At 34.7% G+C, this 18,567-nt stretch overlaps 1 protein-coding gene across 1 annotated transcript in view; it reads left to right on the forward strand.

The window, feature by feature from the left end:
* COG5 (component of oligomeric golgi complex 5) overlaps nt 1-18,567 on the forward strand; it is a 375,408-nt gene that overhangs the window by 190,092 nt on the left and 166,749 nt on the right. Inside the window, exon 8 of the mRNA XM_017889562.1 lies at nt 10,049-10,214. Within this exon, the coding sequence (XP_017745051.1) occupies nt 10,049-10,214 (166 nt within the window). The remainder of the gene's footprint in view (nt 1-10,048; nt 10,215-18,567) is intronic.

Raw genomic sequence — 18,567 nt, forward strand, 5'->3', positions numbered from 1 at the left:
TGTCAGGTGTTGTTGTTAATGGATTTGGGTTCACCAATGTGCTGTCATTCACAGGCTTTTGTATATATTGTATCTCTGCTTGGAACCATTTTTCCTTTTGCTTTCCCACTCCTCTAAATCGTCCATACCTTCTTACTGCCACTTCTGACAACTTCCTATAGCTACTTCAGTTCAGATCATAGCTGAAACTACTTCCTTTAAGGAATGTCACCTCACTCCTCCATCCCTCTTTTCTCCCAAGTCTAAGTAATTGCCCCTCATATGTGTTTTCATTAATCCCTCCATTTTCCCCCTCCTTTGTCATAGTACATTCTAATTGCTGATTTACTTGCCTTTATCTCCCATCAGACCATAAATATTGAAAGGTCAGACAGTGCAGTGTCTGCTTCAGTTTTTTAATCTACAGTACCTCACACAGTGTGAGCACATAGTGGATGATATACATTGAATGATGTTAAAATCATTATGTTTTAGTATTTAAAGGATATTAGAGTTCATCTAGTCCAGTCTCCTTGTTTTACAGATGAGTGAACTAAAAGCCTGAAGTTTATTATTAATAAGGGTTCAATAAGAGCCAGTGGTCAAAACCAATGGTATTTGTAATGAAGCAGAATAGTGGGGAAAAGACACTAATGCTCAGTATCACTAGATGTTCTTCACTTGAATCATAGCTAGACAAAATTATTTCATTTCTAATTTTTGTAATGTTCCAGTTCTGGCTCTGACTAGATTATTCTAGCATTCCATTTGTGTTCTCTCATTCCTACTGATTCTGTTTTATATTTATCTCCTTTGTAATTTCTGGATTCTAATCCCCTCCCCTCCCCTTCCTTCCCCTCCCCCGCCTCCCCTCGCCTCCACAGTGGGGTCCGCCCCCTGCAACCTCTGCCTCCCAGGCTCAAGTGATTCACCTGCCTCAGTGTTCCAGGTAGCTGGGGCTACAAGCACACGCCACCACACACCCAGCTAATTTTTGTATTTTTAGTAGAGACGGGGTTTCGCCATGTTGGCCAGGGTGGTCTTCAACTCCTGACCTCGGGTGATCCACCTGCCTCAGCCTCCCAAAGTGCTGGGATTACAGGTGTCTTAACAGTTTTCTATTTTCATTATTTATTACTTCAATTTAGTTTGCTTCCTAGACTAGATTCCTGTGATGATCCATTTCAAAAGTGTTCACATTTCCAACAAAGAATGCCCCATGGGCACCTTAGACTCATCCATGTTTATATAAATAATTAATTGACAACTATGTAAACGCAACATAATTAACATTTTTTTCATGTACACAGTACTCCAGCCAATAGTCTGTTCACCAGGCATCCTTTAAAGTCCAGCAAAATCGTTTAGTCTGTTGGTTCCCAAATGCTGGTTCTCAGGTAGCTGCTGACTGTATCAGAATCAGCTGAAGAGCTTTGAAAAATATAAATAACCAGGCCTCAGTCTGATCCAAGTGAATCAAAATTTTGTTGTCTGCCTTTTTCTAAAAAAGATCTTCAGCCAGCTTTTGGAATCCCTCCTTTCATCTTGCCTCATCATTTTAATGTCTTATGAAATTAAGACACAGAGGAAAGAGCTGACTTCCTCAGGGCTACCCAGATGGTGTCTATTGGGTAACTTTATTTTAATAAGTAAAGTAGCACGATAAGAATTCCTTTGGAATTGGAGCAAAGCGAATTCTTAACATTCTTAAAAGTTTTGGAATATTAATAAATGATGTCAGAACCAATATTTTTTGTTATATCTATACTGAATATCAGATAATGTAAATGTGTTGTCTCAATAGTCTTTGCAACTGTCTCACAGTTTATTAGCAAAGCAAATCATAGAAATTTACACATTGTTCACTTATTCAACTGACACTTCTTGAACACATATCTAGGACTTATGCTGGATGCAAGGAGTATAGCAGTGAACAAAACAAATGTGGAACCTTCCCACAAAGATTGTAAAATCTGATGAGGAGGCAAACATTAATTATATACGTAAATACAGTTCAATGAATGATAAAGTAATTTGCCCAGAGTCACACAGCTTATCTTTAGGAGAGCTGGGTTTTCATCCCAAGAATAATTTTTAAAGCCCATGTTCTTTCCACTATAGCATGATGCTAATGGATCAAGGTAAAAGAACTAATGTTTGGGGCCTCTTCTCCTATCTTCTAATGCAAAAGATTATATTATTTTTATTTTTTATGCTTCCATTCTTTGTTGATAGAATACAGATTATTAGGTCATAAAAAGGGCAAAACATATTGTTTCACTGAAAAGAAACTTCATAAAATCTTTGTGAAAAATGCTTTGGAATGAGGCTTGAAATAAAATTTTATCTGCCCCTGACTACAGTAAGAAAACATGTAGTCAAAGAAACTCGTTGTTCCTGCTTCTCCTCTGTAGTCTGTATTCATGAGGGACTAAGGCTAGGGAAAAAAATAAGTCAGTTTCACTGGTAAATCAAACTATGCGTTCACTTCGTATTATTTTTATCCTTACTATTATTACATGGAGATATCTTATATCGTCCAAGCTCTTCCAAAACATAGCACTATTCTCTAAATAATATCAAGCATTTGGTTATACCAGAGTTTATGTAACTAGGTCCTGCATTTTTGGATGTGTAATTAATTTTCAAGTTTGTATGATTCTATTGAGTGATGAAAATAAAAAAAACTTGGTTAATTCTCTGTTTATGTTTATTGGTCTGAAAGTTCCCTGAAGTCAGGGAGAGTTGCTTCTCTTTGTGCTCCCTGTTCCTTGCACAATATCTGGCAGATAGAACCCACTCCATAAACTTTGTCAATTGCTTGTATCCTTGAATTCTTAATCTACTGGAGTCAAAATTTTTACTGATACATTCTGGTAAACCCTTTATCAAAGATGCATATATGTTCATACCATTTCTTTGATATTTGCTATAAATATTTACCTTAATATGTTATTGATGCTACAATTATGGATGTTTTTATATGCAAATGTTTTATCTTAACTTTTTTACTTTTAATTTCTTTTTTTATTATACTTTAATTTCTGGGATACATGTGCATAATGTGCAGGTTTGTTACATAGGTATACACCTGCCATGGTGGTTTGCTGCACCCATCAACCTGTCATCTACACTAGGTGTTTCTCCTAATGGCATCCCTCTCCTACCCCTGACCCTCGACAGGCCCTGGTGTGTGATATTCCTCTCTCTGTGTCCATGTGTTCTCATTGTTCACTTCCCACTTATGAGTGAGGACATGTGGTGTTTGGTTTTCTGTTCCTGTGTTAGTTTGCTGAGAATGATGGTTTCCAGTTTCATCCATGTTCCTGCAGAGGACATGAACTCATCCTTTTTGTGGCTGCGTAGCATTCCATGTGTATATGTGCCCCATTTTCTTTATCCAGTCTATCATTAATGGGCATTTGAGTTGGTTCCAAGTCTTTGCTATTGTGAATAGTGCTACAGTAAACATGTGTATGCATGTGCCTTTATAGTAGAATGATGCATAATCCTTTGGGTATATACCCAGTAATGGGATTGCTGGGTCAAATGGTGTTTCTGGTTCTAGATCCTTGAGGAATCATCACATTGTCTTCCACAATGGTTGAACTGATTTACACTCCCACCAACAGTGTAAAAGTGTTCCTATTTCTCCACATCTTCTCCAGCATCTGTTGTTTCCTGACTTTTTAATGATCGCTGTCCTAACAGGCATGAGATGGTATGTCACTGTGGTTTTGATTTGCATTTCTCTAATGATCAGTGATGATGAGCTTTTTCTCATATGTTTATTGGCCACATAAATGTCTTCTTTTGAGAAGTATCTGTTCATATCCTTTGCCCACTTTTTGATGGGGTTATTCATTTTTTTCTTGTAAATTTGTTTAAGTTCTTTGTAGATTCTGAATATAGCCCTTTGTCAGCCCTGGATAGATGGCAAAAATGTTCTCCCATTCTGTTGGTTGCCTCTTCACTCCGATGATAGTTTCTTTTGCTGTGCAGAAGCTCCATAGTTTAATTAGATCCCGTTTGTCAATTTTGGCTTTTGTGGCCATTGCTTTTGGTGTTTGAGTTGTGAAGTCTTTGTCCATGCCTAGGTCCTGAATGGTATTGCCTACGTTTTCTTCTAGGGTTTTTATAGTGTTAGGTCTTATGTTTAAATCTTTAATCCATCTTGAGTTAACTTTTGTATAAGGTGTAATTAAGGGGTCCAGTTTCAGTTTTCTGCATATGGGTAACCAGTTTTCCCAGCACCTTTTATTAAATAGGGAATCCTTTCCCCATTGCTTTTTTTTTGTCAGGTTTGTCAAAGATCAGATGGCTGTAGATGTGTGGCATTATTTCTGAGGCCTCTGTTCTGTTCCATTAGTCTATATATCTGTTTTGATACCAATACCATGCTATTTTGTTTACTGTAGCCTTGTAGTATAGTTTGAAGTCAGGTAGCATGATGCCTCCAGCTTTATTCTTTTTGCTTAAGATTATCTTGGCTATATGGGCTCTGTTTTGGTTCCATATGAAATTTAAAGTAGTTTTTTTCTAATTCTGTGAAGAAACTCAATGGTAGCTTAATGGGGATAGCATTGAATATATAAATTACTTTGGGCAGTATGGCTATTTTCATGATATTGATTCTTCCTATCCATGAGCATGAAATGTTCTTCCATTTGTTTGTGTCCTCTCTTATTTCGTTGAGCATTGGTTTGTAGTTCCCCTTGAAGAAGTCCTTCACCTCCCTTGTAAGTTGGATTCCTAGGTATTTCTTTGTAGCGATTGTGAATGGGAGTTCATTCATGATTTGGCCCTCTATTATTGGTGTATAGGAATGCTTGTGATTTTTGCACGTAGATTTTGTATCCTGAGACTTTGCTGAAGTTGCTTATCAGCTTAAGGAGATTTTGGGCTGAGACGATGGGGTTTTCTAAATACATAATCATGTCATCTACAAACAGACAATTAGACTTCCTCTCTTCCTATTTGAATACCCATTATTTCTTTCTCTTGCCTGATTGCCCTGGCCAGAACTTCCAATACTATGTTGAATAGGAGTGATGAGAGAGGGCATCCTTGTCTTGTGCTGATTTTCAAGGGGAATGTTTTCAGCTTTTGCCATGATAATTGGCTGTCTGTGGGTTTGTCATAAATAGCTGTTATTATTCTGAGATGTTTCATAAGTACCTAATTTATTGAGTATTTTTAGCATGAAGGGGTATTGGATTTTGTTGAAGGTCTTTTCTACATCTGTTGAGATAAGGTGGTTTTTGTCATTGGTTCTATTTATGTGATGGATTACGTGTATTGATTCATGTGTGTGGAACCAGCCTTGTATCCCAGGGATGAAGCCAACTTGATCATGGTGGATAAGCTTTTTCATGTGCTGCTGGATTCGGTTTGCCAGTATTTTATTGAGGATTTTCACATCGATGTTCATCAGGGATATTGGCCTGAAATTTTCTTTTTTTGTTGTGTTTGACTACTAAGTGGTAGAGTTTGGATCCTGATTTAGGTCTGGCTCCAAAGTCTGTGAAATAAGAATAACAAAAAGCTGGTAATGCAATACAAAATCCAATAGAAGCCAAAATCTAGTTACTTAACAAGATTAACAAATTAAATTGATAAGTACCAAGAAGACTGATGAGGAGACGGGAAAAAAGAGGTACAAATTACCACTATCAAGAATGAAAAAGGTGATCTAATAACAGACCCAACAAAAACTAAAAAGATGTTAAGACAAAAGTATGAGTTTATACCAATTGATTTGAAAATTTAGATGAAATTGACAAATTTCTGGAAAACAACTTATCAAAAATAACACTAGGAAATTTATAAAATCTATCTAGTTCTATGTCTATTAACAAAATTGAATTTATTATTTAAAAAAACCTTTCCTTGGAGAAAACTCCAAGGCCAGACAGCTTCACTGGGGCGATTCTTCCAAACGTTTAAGGAATAAATAAACCAGTGTTACATCAACTGTATCCAAGAATTAAGAAAGAGGGACCAAACGTATTTACTTGCTCATTTTATGAGGCCAGGATTACGTTAATATCAAAACGAGAATATTGCAAGGAAGTAAAATTACTAGCTGTATTCTTTTAAAATCTCTACAAAAACACTAAGCAAAGAGTTACTAAATGTAAGCCACAGAGATCTAAAACTGATAGTGTGTTATGACCAAGATGGCTTTATTCCAGAAATATAATTTCTCCAGTAAAGGAGGAAAATTATTATCTCAATACGTAGTTAATAACATTCAAAATCAATTCATGAATAAAAATACTCTTAGCAAGCCAGTATCTTTAATCTGATAAAGGGCATTTCTAAAAATCTTGATGGTGAAATATTCAAGGCTTTCCATTTGATATTAGGGATAACGCAAAAACACCAGTCTTACTACTTCTACTCAGTGCAATACTACAGATCCTAGCCAAAGTAATAAGAAAAGCAATGAGATAGAGGAGAATGGGAAGGGAGAAATAAAAATTATTCAGAAATACCTTGGTTATATAGACAGAAAATCAAAACAATTTACAAATTGTTTACAAAAAATTTAAAACATACCAATTATATCAAAATAATATAAATAATTTAAGCTAAAGATATATAAGATGTTTTCACAGAAAACTATCTATAAAACATTAAGAGAAGTTAAAGACCTAAGTAAATGAAAAGAGATACCATATTCATGGTATTGAGAGCAGCTCAATGTTACAAAGATATCCGTTATTTCTATCTATAGATTTAATGCAATGTAAGACAATACCTGCAAACTTTTTTTAAAAAAGGACATTTGTCAAGCCAATTTTGAAATTTATATAGAAGTGTCATATATCGGCCGGGCGCGGTGGCTCAAGCCTGTAATCCCAGCACTTTGGGAGGCCGAGACGGGCGGATCACGAGGTCAGGAGATCGAGACCATCCTGGCTAACACGGTGAAACCCCGTCTCTACTAAAAAATACAAAAAACTAGCCGGGCGAGGTGGTGGGCGCCTGTAGTCCCAGCTACTCGGGAGGCTGAGGCAGAAGAATGGCGTAAACCTGGGAGGCGGAGCTTGCAGTGAGCTGAGATCCGGCCACTGCACTCCAGCCTGGGCGACAGAGCGAGACTCCATCTCAAAAAAAAAAAAAGAAGAAGTGTCATATATCAAGAAGAGCCTATATCAAACTGAAGAACAGAGGCAGAGGATTGCCAAATCTGATATTTAAAGCTACAGTAATTTAGATAGGTGAATTGTAAGGATAGAGAAATGGTAGAGATTTGTAAGTCCAGAAACTCACACACATATTTAGAAACTTGATTTATTGCAAAGGTGGCTTTTGGGGAGTACAGGTGATTTTTATTTGCTCTCTTTTTGATCAATTGGGTATTCATGTAGAAAAACACTAATCTTGACTCCTATTTCACATTATATAGAAATTAATTCCAGGCGGATTGTATTTCTGAGCATGAAAGATAAACCAATAGAGTTTCAGGAAGATAACTTTATGAATGAAAGATATCTTTATGAATGTGGGGTGGGGAACACTTTTCAAACAATACCAAAAGTGCCAAACCATAGAGATCAAGATTGATAAAACGGGCTGTATTCAGATTAGGAATTTCTCTTCCTTAAAATACTTCATTAAGAATGGGAGAACATATTTGCAGTACATATAATTATCAAAGTGGTTGTATCCAAAATATATCAACAACTTTATATGTAAATGACAAAAAACAACTAGTTAAAAAAATGGGCAAAAGATATGAATAAGCTCTTCACAAAAGAAGATATCCAAATGGATAATTACCATGTAAGAAGTGTTAAGTTTTTTAGTCATCATAGAAATACAAATTAAAATCATAGTACTCACTCCAAATAATAGCCAAAATTAAAGGAATGACCATTTGAATTTTTGGCAAATTTGTGGGGCATCCACAATTTTCATATATCGCTGGTGGGAGTGTAAATTGCTGCAATGGCTTTGTAAAATTGGCAGTATCTACAAACTCTAAGTATACTAATATGATTTAGCATTTCTACTCTTGCCTGCAGAAATGCATATGTATGTATGTTCACTAATAGAGGTGTACAGAATGTTCATGGCAGCATACATTAAAATACCTACAAGTAGAAGTAAGCCAATTATTTATCAACAGTAGGATGGATAAACTAAAGCAAATTACTACAGTGGAATATACTGCACAGTAGTAAGAAATGAATCAACTACTGCTGCATCCAACAACATGGACGAATTTCACAAAAAATGTGTTGAGTAAAAGGGACAAGCCACAAGATAGGGATGAGCCACAAGATAATACATACTGTATAATTCCATTTATTTGAAATTCAAAAACAAAATAAATTTTTGGTGTTAGAAGTAATGATAGGGATAATACTTGGAACGGTGCAGTTTGGGGAGCTACACAAGATCCAAAGGTGCTGATAATACTTAGCTTCATGATCTAGGTGATAATGTGTTCACTTTGTGATAATAAAGTTGCGCTTACATAATTAGCATACTCCTCTGTATGTATGTTACTTAAAGAATTTTAGTTCAGATAATTGCAGTTTTGTAACTAGCATAATCTATGTATTAAGCTATAAATATGAATGCCATTAATTGAAAAAGTGATCATGTTAATTGACAACTTTAAAATTACTTCTAGAATTATAAATATTATAAATTGTAAGTATTATAAATAGTGCTGTAATATACACTTCTTTAATGATAAGCTATATATGTAATATAATACACTATTACATTAAAATAACACCAATAGTTTTCAGAAGTAACCTTTTCACACATACTTTCAGAAGTTGGAAGTTAGTAATTTTTGGAGTGGAGAATTTTGAAGAGTAGTTTATTTTAGCTGGGTGTTTTAAGTGAAAATTGTGTTTTTTAGTTGTTGTTTGCATCTTACAATGTACATTCAGCTGATAACACTGAAACTGTACTGTGTGTGGAGAAGCTATGCTTTTCAGATCCTCTGATAATAGTAAAGGCAATAAATATAGTTTTAAAGTATATCTGTATTCTAGTTTTATGAAGTGAAAGTATTCTTTGATATTGCTCCAGCAATGCTTTCTTGGATATACGTACACTTAAATAATGACATGGGAAATTTCTTTACAGCTGCCTCATTTTGATTTTTGGTCTCTACTAAAAGTTTAAAGATAAAACAGTCTTAGGAGAAAGGGAAAAAAATGGAAATAACAGTAAAAGCAAATGCTATGCCCCTTGTTTTCAGTTAATACTTTTTTATGAAATAGCTTGTTTTTTTTGTTTGCATACATTAATAGAGAATTTATACCATAGAATTAAGTTCTATTATGACCATATTAAATTAAGCTTTTTTATTAGAACATTTTAATTTGAAATAATATCCATTTGGTTCTTTTTCTTGTTTAATTAAAAAAAAAAACTCAAATGAGTATTGTTATTCGCCAGCCATATTTCCTGTTATTTTCTTTAAGCTGAATCTACCTGTTATTCTGTTTTATTTATGTTTTGTACATTTTTCAATAAATATAAGTTCCATGAAGACAGGAACTTAATTGGTTTTGTTTCACTACTGTTTTTCCAGCACTCAGAGCTATTTCAGATACACAATAGGCACTGTATAAATATTTGTAGTTAGAATGAATGAATGGATCAATGAAATATAATGAATAAGTCTGCATGGTTCAGCTCTCAATCAACTCCACAGAATTCACTTATTGTTTAAACAAATGTAGAAATAACAAATGTTATTTCTAGTATGGTTTTTATCGGGATTGGTGGTAGATTTTAAATAAACTTGAATATTATACAACAGACTTTCAAACTTCTTGTTATTTTTTAAAGGAGGACAAAATGGTAAGGGGAAAATAATATGCATAGTATTTAACTTTGTTTTTTATGAAATAAATAATGATTAAAAATAATCTTCAATTCAAATTGTGTTTTTTCTTGTCTTTGATAATTTTAAAATATGATAGTATTTAAATATGATAGGACTGCTCAAGTACCACTTAAAATTGTATGTATGTATTGGTTTTGTTTGTTTTCCTATTTATATCTGTTTCCACCCCACCCCACCTTTTTTAAGAATCCAACTCAAGTCGGAACAGCTCTTCAGGTTTTCTATAATCTTGGAACTTTGAAGGATACTATTACCAGTGTTGTGGATGGATATTGTGCTACTTTAGAAGAAAATATCAACAGTGCATTAGACATAAAAGTTTTGACTCAGCCTTCCCAGTCAGCTGTGAGAGGTATGGATGTGGTTATATTTAGCTTCTTTATTTATTTATAACGGAGAAGTCCTTTGAAAAGTATGTGAAACACTCATGTTTCAAAGCAATCTAATGACTCATTTTTTAGTAGACAGAAAATGAGAGAAGAAATTATGTTTCAGAATTTATTTATATCGTTTTTGTCTAATCAGTGAGTTGAACTGGCCAATTGGTATATTCAGAACTTCTAGATAAAGATCTATAAACTGTAGCATCATTTAGTTGAGAGGAAACAGATGCAAAAAAAAAAAAAAGTCAAGGAACACATTTTCTTCTAAAATCCTTATCCTTCCATGTACTTCTTATTGAGACAGAAAATATTTTTTAAAGAATGCCATCTCTACTTTAGCTTTCTGGACTTTTCTTTATGATAATTCTGGTACCCAGGAAAAATAATGACTAACTGTGGAGATAGAAACTGGTAAAATCCTTGGGAACATTGCAACTATATTAAAGTCTAAAGAAAACTATTAAAGGACGGTAAACTCACGGTAGAGAGGAGTAGCGCTTCATTGGGAGTCTGTAAACCTTTTCCTACCAAGACATAGCTGACATAGCTGGTGATACTTACATATACATACACTTCTCCATAAAAGAAGATAGAAAAGACCACAGATTATATCCACCCTCTCTTACTTGCTGCTACTCCATGTCTCCGTTTCTCCCCTTATATTCATTCTTCCTTCCTGTTGGTAGGGATGAACTATGCTTTCTCTCAGCAAAGACCAAGCACTTGCAGTTGTGTTAGATCTCATCACTACAAGGTATTGCTTTAGTAGATGCCTTCTTTCCACCAGATTGACAATATTTCTTTCTTTGCATCTCTTTCCCTTCACATACAGTTGTGTTATTGTATCTCCTTTTGCTTAAAACCAATTAAATAAATATATCTTAATGTATTTCTTCAGCTCACTACCTGCATTTTATTTCTTCAGTCTTCAGGAAAATTCCCTGAAATGTTATCTGTAGTTAATGTTTCTGGTTTTTCTCCTTCCATTTTTCTGTTGAAGGCACTCTGATCTATCACAGGGTTGATGGACTAACTCATATTGAATTAATAAGAGTTCCAGATCCATAGTTAATAGTAAAAAAAAGTGGCTATTTATTAATTTTATTTTTTTTTAGATTTTAATTTTTTATTAAAAAAATATAGATGGAGTTTTGCTATGTTGCCCCAGTTGATCTTGAACTCCTGGCCTCAAACAGTCCTCCTTCCTTGGCCTCCCAAAGTGTTGGGATTACAGGCATGAGCCACCATGCCTGGCCTGTTATTATTTTTATGTTTGCTATATATATGTGACCTTAATACTGAATATATATAACTTTTAAGTTATACTAAATAAAAGAGATAAAATAATCTTAGGTCTTAAAGAGATTTTAAAGGTTAGCCCTAGCCTCTGAATCGGTTTGTATTGAAACTATTCTGGAAGGAGATCTTTGAAAAGAACTTGCCAAAGGAGATTTTACTCTTAGCTTTTCCCAGCAGTTATTCTCAGAAAGTTTGATATAATGTTTAAATTTCCAGGAGCAGTTTAATCTCATTCCCCCTTGTGTTGTCAAGAATGGGGAAAAAAATGAAAGCACTTATTCACATGCTGTCAATCCTAATGTATGCCTCTTTTGTTGAGAGAATGAAGAGTTTTAAAGCTGCCTTATTACTATGTGTTGACAAGTGGATACCATGATTTAACACAGAAACCTTAAGCATCAGTTCTTATTTTCTTTAAAAGAGTAATCACAATTATTTTATATTTTAAAATGTTTTATAGACAGTATTAATGTTCGTTTCCCGATCTTGTTTATATTGAAGTTATGTAGGAGAATGTCCTTGTTTGTTGGAAATACACATTAAAATATTCAAGAATGATGGGCATCATGTCAGTAACTTACAAGTTGTTCAGGGAAAAATGTTTTTTACAATACTTACAATTTTTTTATAAATGTAAGATTATTTCAAAATTTTAAAAATACATAATAGGATTCTGTCAGTGTGTGTTTCTGAGAGTGAATGGCTCATAGCTGATGAGTATCTAACAGAACCACTACACAGGAGATTGACAGTGGCATTCATGAGTGTGATGGTGCATGATCTCATTTTCAATCTGAGATTTCCTAAGAAGAGAAAAAAATACACACACACACACACACACACACGTGAATATAAATAATACAATTTTAAGGATGAAAATAAAAAATAAAAGCCTGTAACTCAATAAGAAAAGGTAAACAACCCAAGAGAAAAAAAATGGATCAAGAATATGAATAGGCAGGTCACAGAAGAACACATTCAATAAACATGTGAGAAGATGCTCAGCCTCTTTTTGGAGGATGAAATAGTTATTAAGGAAATTCAAATTAATCATCAGATTGGCAAAATCTAAGAACTAAGTTCTGGACAAGAGCAGAAACTCTTGTAAACTATGCAAGGAGAATAAAATCCACTTTACTCAATTTTATCTCTAAGGTGGAAAATGTGTTCACCTTATATTATACTTTCTAAGAATATACTGCAGGAAACTCTGGCACGTATATATAAGAATTTTTGTTACCTGGCTGGCATGGTGGCTCATGCCTGTAATCCCAGCACTTTGGGAGGCCAAAGTGGGTGGATCAACTTGAGGTCAAGAGTTTGAGACCAGCCTGGCCAACATGGTAAAACCCCCTCTCTACTAAAAATACAGAAAAATTAGCTGGGCGTGGTGGCACATGCCTGTAATCCCAGCTACTCAGGAGGCTGAAGCAGGAGAATCTCTTGAACCTGGGAGGCAGAGGTTGCAGTGAGCCGAGATAGTGCCACTGCACTCAAGCCTGGGCAACAGAGCAAGACTCTGTCTCAAAAAAAAAAAAAAAAAAAAGAATTTTAGTTACCTCATTGTTTACAAATAGTGAAAAAGTACAAGCAATGGATAAACTAGTTTATTAAGGGGATTAATACACAGCATTTAAATTAACAAATTTCCCTATATAGATAATGTATATGAAAAAGTTACAGAAACATATATACAGTATGATACCTATTTAAAGCCTAAGAACATGACAGACTATATTAAATTGTTTTTGCATGTGCACATATGTACTAACAGTGTAAATACGTGCATTGGAACAATTATCAACAATTTTAAGATACCAATGCTGGGCATGGTGGCATATGCCTGTAATCCCAGCTACTTGGAATGCTGAGGCAGAAGGATCACTTGAACCCAGGAGTTCGAATCCAGCCTGAGCAACATAGCAAGACTCTATCTCTTAAAAACAAACTACAAAACCCAATACCATTACATCTGATGAGAGAGCAAGGGAAATGAGACTAGCAAAGGAGAGGACAAGGAAACTTCACTTTATTTAATGTTGTATTTCTTAAAGTTTGGTGGTTAGTGTTCATAACATTATTCTATATGCTTTTTTGTATGCCTGAAATATTTAACAATAAAACATAAATGTTAAGAAAGTCAAACAATGAAGAAAGATGATGATGAAGCAAAGTAGACAACACAGTATATTCAAATTTCATCACCCAGATAGATACTGTGGTTGTTACTACACAGTGAACAGTAGTCCATACATTTATCTGTGCATTTTATATTATAGAAGGATAAATGGAGAGGTATAAATGGGATTTTAAGATACATGCTTTTCAAAATATCTTTTATTGTAAAGTAAAACTTACACAAAGAAAACCATAAATGAAACATGTAGCTTAATGAATTATTATAAGGTGAACACTTCCTAGGCTAAACCAGCCATCCAGAAACCTCTTTACCAATCACAGCCAACCCCTCTCTCTCCCGTATGTAACCATTATCCTCACTTTTATGTTGATAACTTCCTGTGTTTTTCTCTTTATAGTTTTATCATTCATATGTGTGAACTTAAGCACCATAGTTTAGCCTTACCAGTTTTAGAAGTATACTTTTTAAAATAAAAAGTATTTTATTTTCATTCAACAAAATAATTAGAAATTTATGTGGCATCACGGTCTTAGTGAATTTCCAATTAATGCTTCTTCATAGGAAATACTAGATCCTAATTAATACCTCTAAATTTAAAAGTAATGAATGAAAGATTACAAAAAAAATTAAGAAATTGAAGTCATTTGTTACTAAGTCTGTTGAGTCTTTACTACTAAATGTGGGAAATAGGCATACTTAAACTTTTCCCTACCTCCCCATCCTCATTTGCCTGTTGTTAGTTATGTTATTTTTGAATGATTAGTGTTTTTTACATTTTCTTCTATTTTTAAATGATTTTAATCTCTGGTTCTTTTAATATGACCTCTGCATTTCTTTTCTCTTTTTTTCAATAGCTTTAGGAGTACAAGTGGGTTTTGGTTACATGGATGAATTGTATAGTGGTGAAGTCTAAGATTTTAGTGCATGGTCACCCAAGTCATGTACATTGTACCAATATGTTGTTTTTTAGCCCTCACATCCCTCCCACTCTCCCATTCTGAGTCTCCAATGTCCATTATAGCACTCTTTTTGTACCCATAGCTTAGCTCCCACTTGTAAGTGAGAACATATGGTATTCAGTTTTCCACTCCTGAGTTACTTCACTTAGAATAATGGCCACTTGTTCCATCCAAGTTGCTGCAAAATACATTATTTCATTCTTTTTTATGCCTGAGAAGTATTCCATGGTGTGTGTGTGTGTGTGTGTGTGTGTGTGTGTATGTGTGTGTGTGTGTATATGTGTGTGCGAGTGTGTGTGTGTGTGTATATATATATATATATGACAGTTTCTTTACCCACTCATTGTTTTATGAACACTTGGATTAGTTCCCTATCTTTGCAATTGTGAGTTACGTTGTGATAAACATACCCATGTAGTAGGTGTCTTTTTGATATATGACTTATTTTCCCTTGGGTAGATACCCAGTAGTGGGACTACTGGATCGAATGGTAGATGTACTTTAGGTCTTTGAGAAATCTCCATACTGTTTTCCATAGAGGTTGTACTAGACCTCTCCATTTCTGTACTTATCTCTCCCTTGGCTGGATATCGTAATCTAGTTGATTTTTCAAAAATGTTTCATGGTACTGTGCTCTCTTGAGTCCTTACATAGTTGGTGGTGTGTTTTGCTTTTATGCTTAAATGATTTGGCCAGGTATAAATTTTTATTTGCACTTTCCCTTGGAATTTTGTAGCTGTTTGTGTCCCAATAAATAACGTTTTTCTTCCCCCACTGAATTGGAAAATGAGACACAAATGTAGGAGACAAAAAGATGACAATCGTAATGTTAGTTTTATTACTGTTGAAAAAAATACACCGAAAAGCATAGCTTAGATTTATAACCAAATGGATTTTTTAATATATCACCTCAAAATTAAACTTATTTCCCAATTTAGCCTTTCCCACTATACTTACCACTGGTAGAATGTTGGTCAGAATGTACCTTTTATATATACAAAGCTTCAATAATAGAGGAAGGAAGGGACTGAGCCAATGATGCTCAGTTTCTTATTCAGATTCACTCTTCACTCACTCCTCTTCACATGGAGAGAGTTGGATAAGAGGTAGGGAAAGAAGGTAAGAAAGTTACTTTAGCTGAAGTCCCTTCATATGAAAGGAAAATGGAGGGTCCCATCTACCATCAGACATTGCTTTACCAACTGCTGGGTTTTAGTGTTATATTAGATAATTATGAGACTAATCAGATTTTTTTTTTTTTTTTTTTGAGACGGAGTCTTGCTCTGCTGCCCAGGCTGGAGTGCAGTGGCCGGCTCTCAGCTCACTGCAAGCTCCACCTCCCGGGTTCACGCCATTCTCCTGTCTCAGCCTCCCGAGTAGCTGGGACTACAGGCGCCCGCCTCGTTGCCCGGCTAGTTTTTTGTATTTTTTAGTAGAGACGGGGTTTCACCGTATTAGCCAGGATGGTCTCGATCTCCTGACCTCGTGATCCGCCCGTCTCGGCCTCCCAAAGTGCTGGGATTACAGGCTTGAGCCACCGCGCCCGGCCGAGACTAATCAGATTTTTATCCACCACTAGCTGACTTGCTTTTTCTTGACTGTCCAAATGGTTTTTCCCTTATCTTTGAAGTTGAGTGACTTCTTTAGCATGTGTCTCAGAGTTGAATGCTCTGTGTCAGTTTTTCTGTGTGTGTGTATGTGTGTGTGTGTGTGTGTGTGTGTGAAAGTATGTTCTCTTTTATAGAAAAGTTTTCTTCCACTATATATTGAATGTTTTTCTGTTCCGTTTGTTCTTTTCAGGAACTTTATGCATATATCAGATATTCTTTGTTTTCCATGTCTAGTATCTTCTTGCACTTGGTGCTGGGCATAATGTGGGAGAGACAGTGTCATGGATGTGGAAGTCTGATTCTCTTAATATTTTCTTGGAGTTTTTTCACTTTGCTTCCAGTATCTTTGCATTTTACTTCATTTTTTATTATTTCCTCTTGCCTATTTCACATGTGTTACTGTGTTTTCACTCTCATTTATTATAATGTTGTTTTTTCTAATATGGTCCTAATTTCTATAATATTTTTCCAGTGAGTATTCCAGTAATTACTTTGAGACAGTGGAAAACTGAGTACCCCTTTCTGTTGTTTCTTTGGTGATCTATGTTTATCGTTGCTTTTAGCTTATATTCCTTTCTTCCTCCTTCCTGCCACCCTCCCCAGTGTCTATGTTAAGTCCATTCTTGCTTTGTTTCTGGTGATTATTCATCATTGAAAACTGCTAGCTATTCATTGAAGAATGGTATAGGCATGGCTGAAGAGAGATACCTGAAGCACTCTGCAGTTTAATTTAGATTTGTTGTCTACAATAACCATTGACCAGTTTGTTACTTCTTTTTGCCTTGGGAGCACATCTGTTCTCAAAATTTGTATCATTCAGAAGAAGCTTAGTATGGCTCCCAGTAAAGCTGTTTAAGCCATTTATGTGTTGAATCCTAGCATTCTCAGTATTTTTTTTCTTCATCTCACTTTACCTCCAGTAGTCTCCCCACACTCAGGGGCTAATTCTTAAACAACATAAATATCAATTCCTTGTGATTTTCCTTCAGCTTTTTTTTTTTTTTTTTTTTTTTTTTCATTTTGCAATGTTGAACATTCCCTGGCCTGTCCATATCTGTAGATCTCAGCTGTAATCAAAGAATCCTTAGAGCGCTTGTGCAAATTCTTACAATTGTTTTGAAGAGCAATTTACTTCTTCCTAATGATCTATGGTGTCATCTTTCTGGTTCCTTCTTCATTTTGACTTATCTACAACAACTGGCATGCATGCTTCATAATCTCCAGTTTGAAGTTTTGTTTGATTCTTTGTTTCTTTGAAGTTGACATTTTCAATCTTTTGTTTGATTTTCTTTTCATTGGCATTCAAGGGAAGAGAATAAGAAAATGATTTTATTCCACCATCACTAACTAGAAATCATTTTTCAAGTATTATATCTATGAGGATCTCTTAGTTTCTTTTATCATTTAAATAAAACTTAAGGTACTATTTTGTTTCTTGAGTCTATTAAAGCTAACTGGTAATGGCAATATCTTGTATTTCTGCTTGTATTTAAAAGAATAATAGGTTGAAGGATTTCATAATTATAATAAAACCAAGTCATACATATTCCAGGAATTTGACCTGTATTTTTTAGTATTCATAAAGACACTACATACCCTTTTCTGACTGTTATGAGTTCATTCTTTATATAACATGTGAGAACAGCTGGAGATTGTTACAGTATTATCCATTTCCTGTATACCTTCCCTTAATAGTCTTTGCATAGCACTGAAAATATTCTAAAGATTCATTAGATGCAGATTTCAAACAGGTATTATCTATATTTTTAAGCCAACATCTTTCTCATAGATTATTTTATTGCTTGCTACTATTATCAGACTAAAGAAATAACTGCGTCGGTTTGCTAAAGGTATGTGTAATTCTTTTCTGAATTGTTGAAAAACTAGAGTGAGGTAGTTTATACACACAGTGCCTCTGATTTTCTTGATCTTGTCCTCCATAAAAGCAGGGATATAGACTGACTAACCAATGATGAGCTCTTCCACTGCCTGGTATTTAACGTTAGTTTGGAGTGAAATGTATGCCTTTCAATTTGGGATTAAAATTTCTATTTTTTTGTTGAAATATTTCAAACCTTTACATATAGATTCCTGTATGTGTTATGTACAAGAACATTCTTAGTCTCACTCTCTAAAAAGTTAGTGTTAATACATTAATATTATTTAAGGTGCAGTTCATACTCAAAATGTTATTGTTCCCCAAAATGTTGTTTATGTAAGTTGGTTTCACCTGACTGAAATCAGTGAAACCAATCAGGGATCATGCTTTTCTGTTGGCTGTCTTGTCTCTTTAATAAAAAGCAGCACCACTGCC

The sequence above is a fragment of the Rhinopithecus bieti genome, unplaced genomic scaffold (assembly GCF_001698545.2).
Source record: "Rhinopithecus bieti isolate Rb0 unplaced genomic scaffold, ASM169854v2 scaffold_18688, whole genome shotgun sequence".
Taxonomy (NCBI): Eukaryota; Metazoa; Chordata; class Mammalia; order Primates; family Cercopithecidae; genus Rhinopithecus; species Rhinopithecus bieti.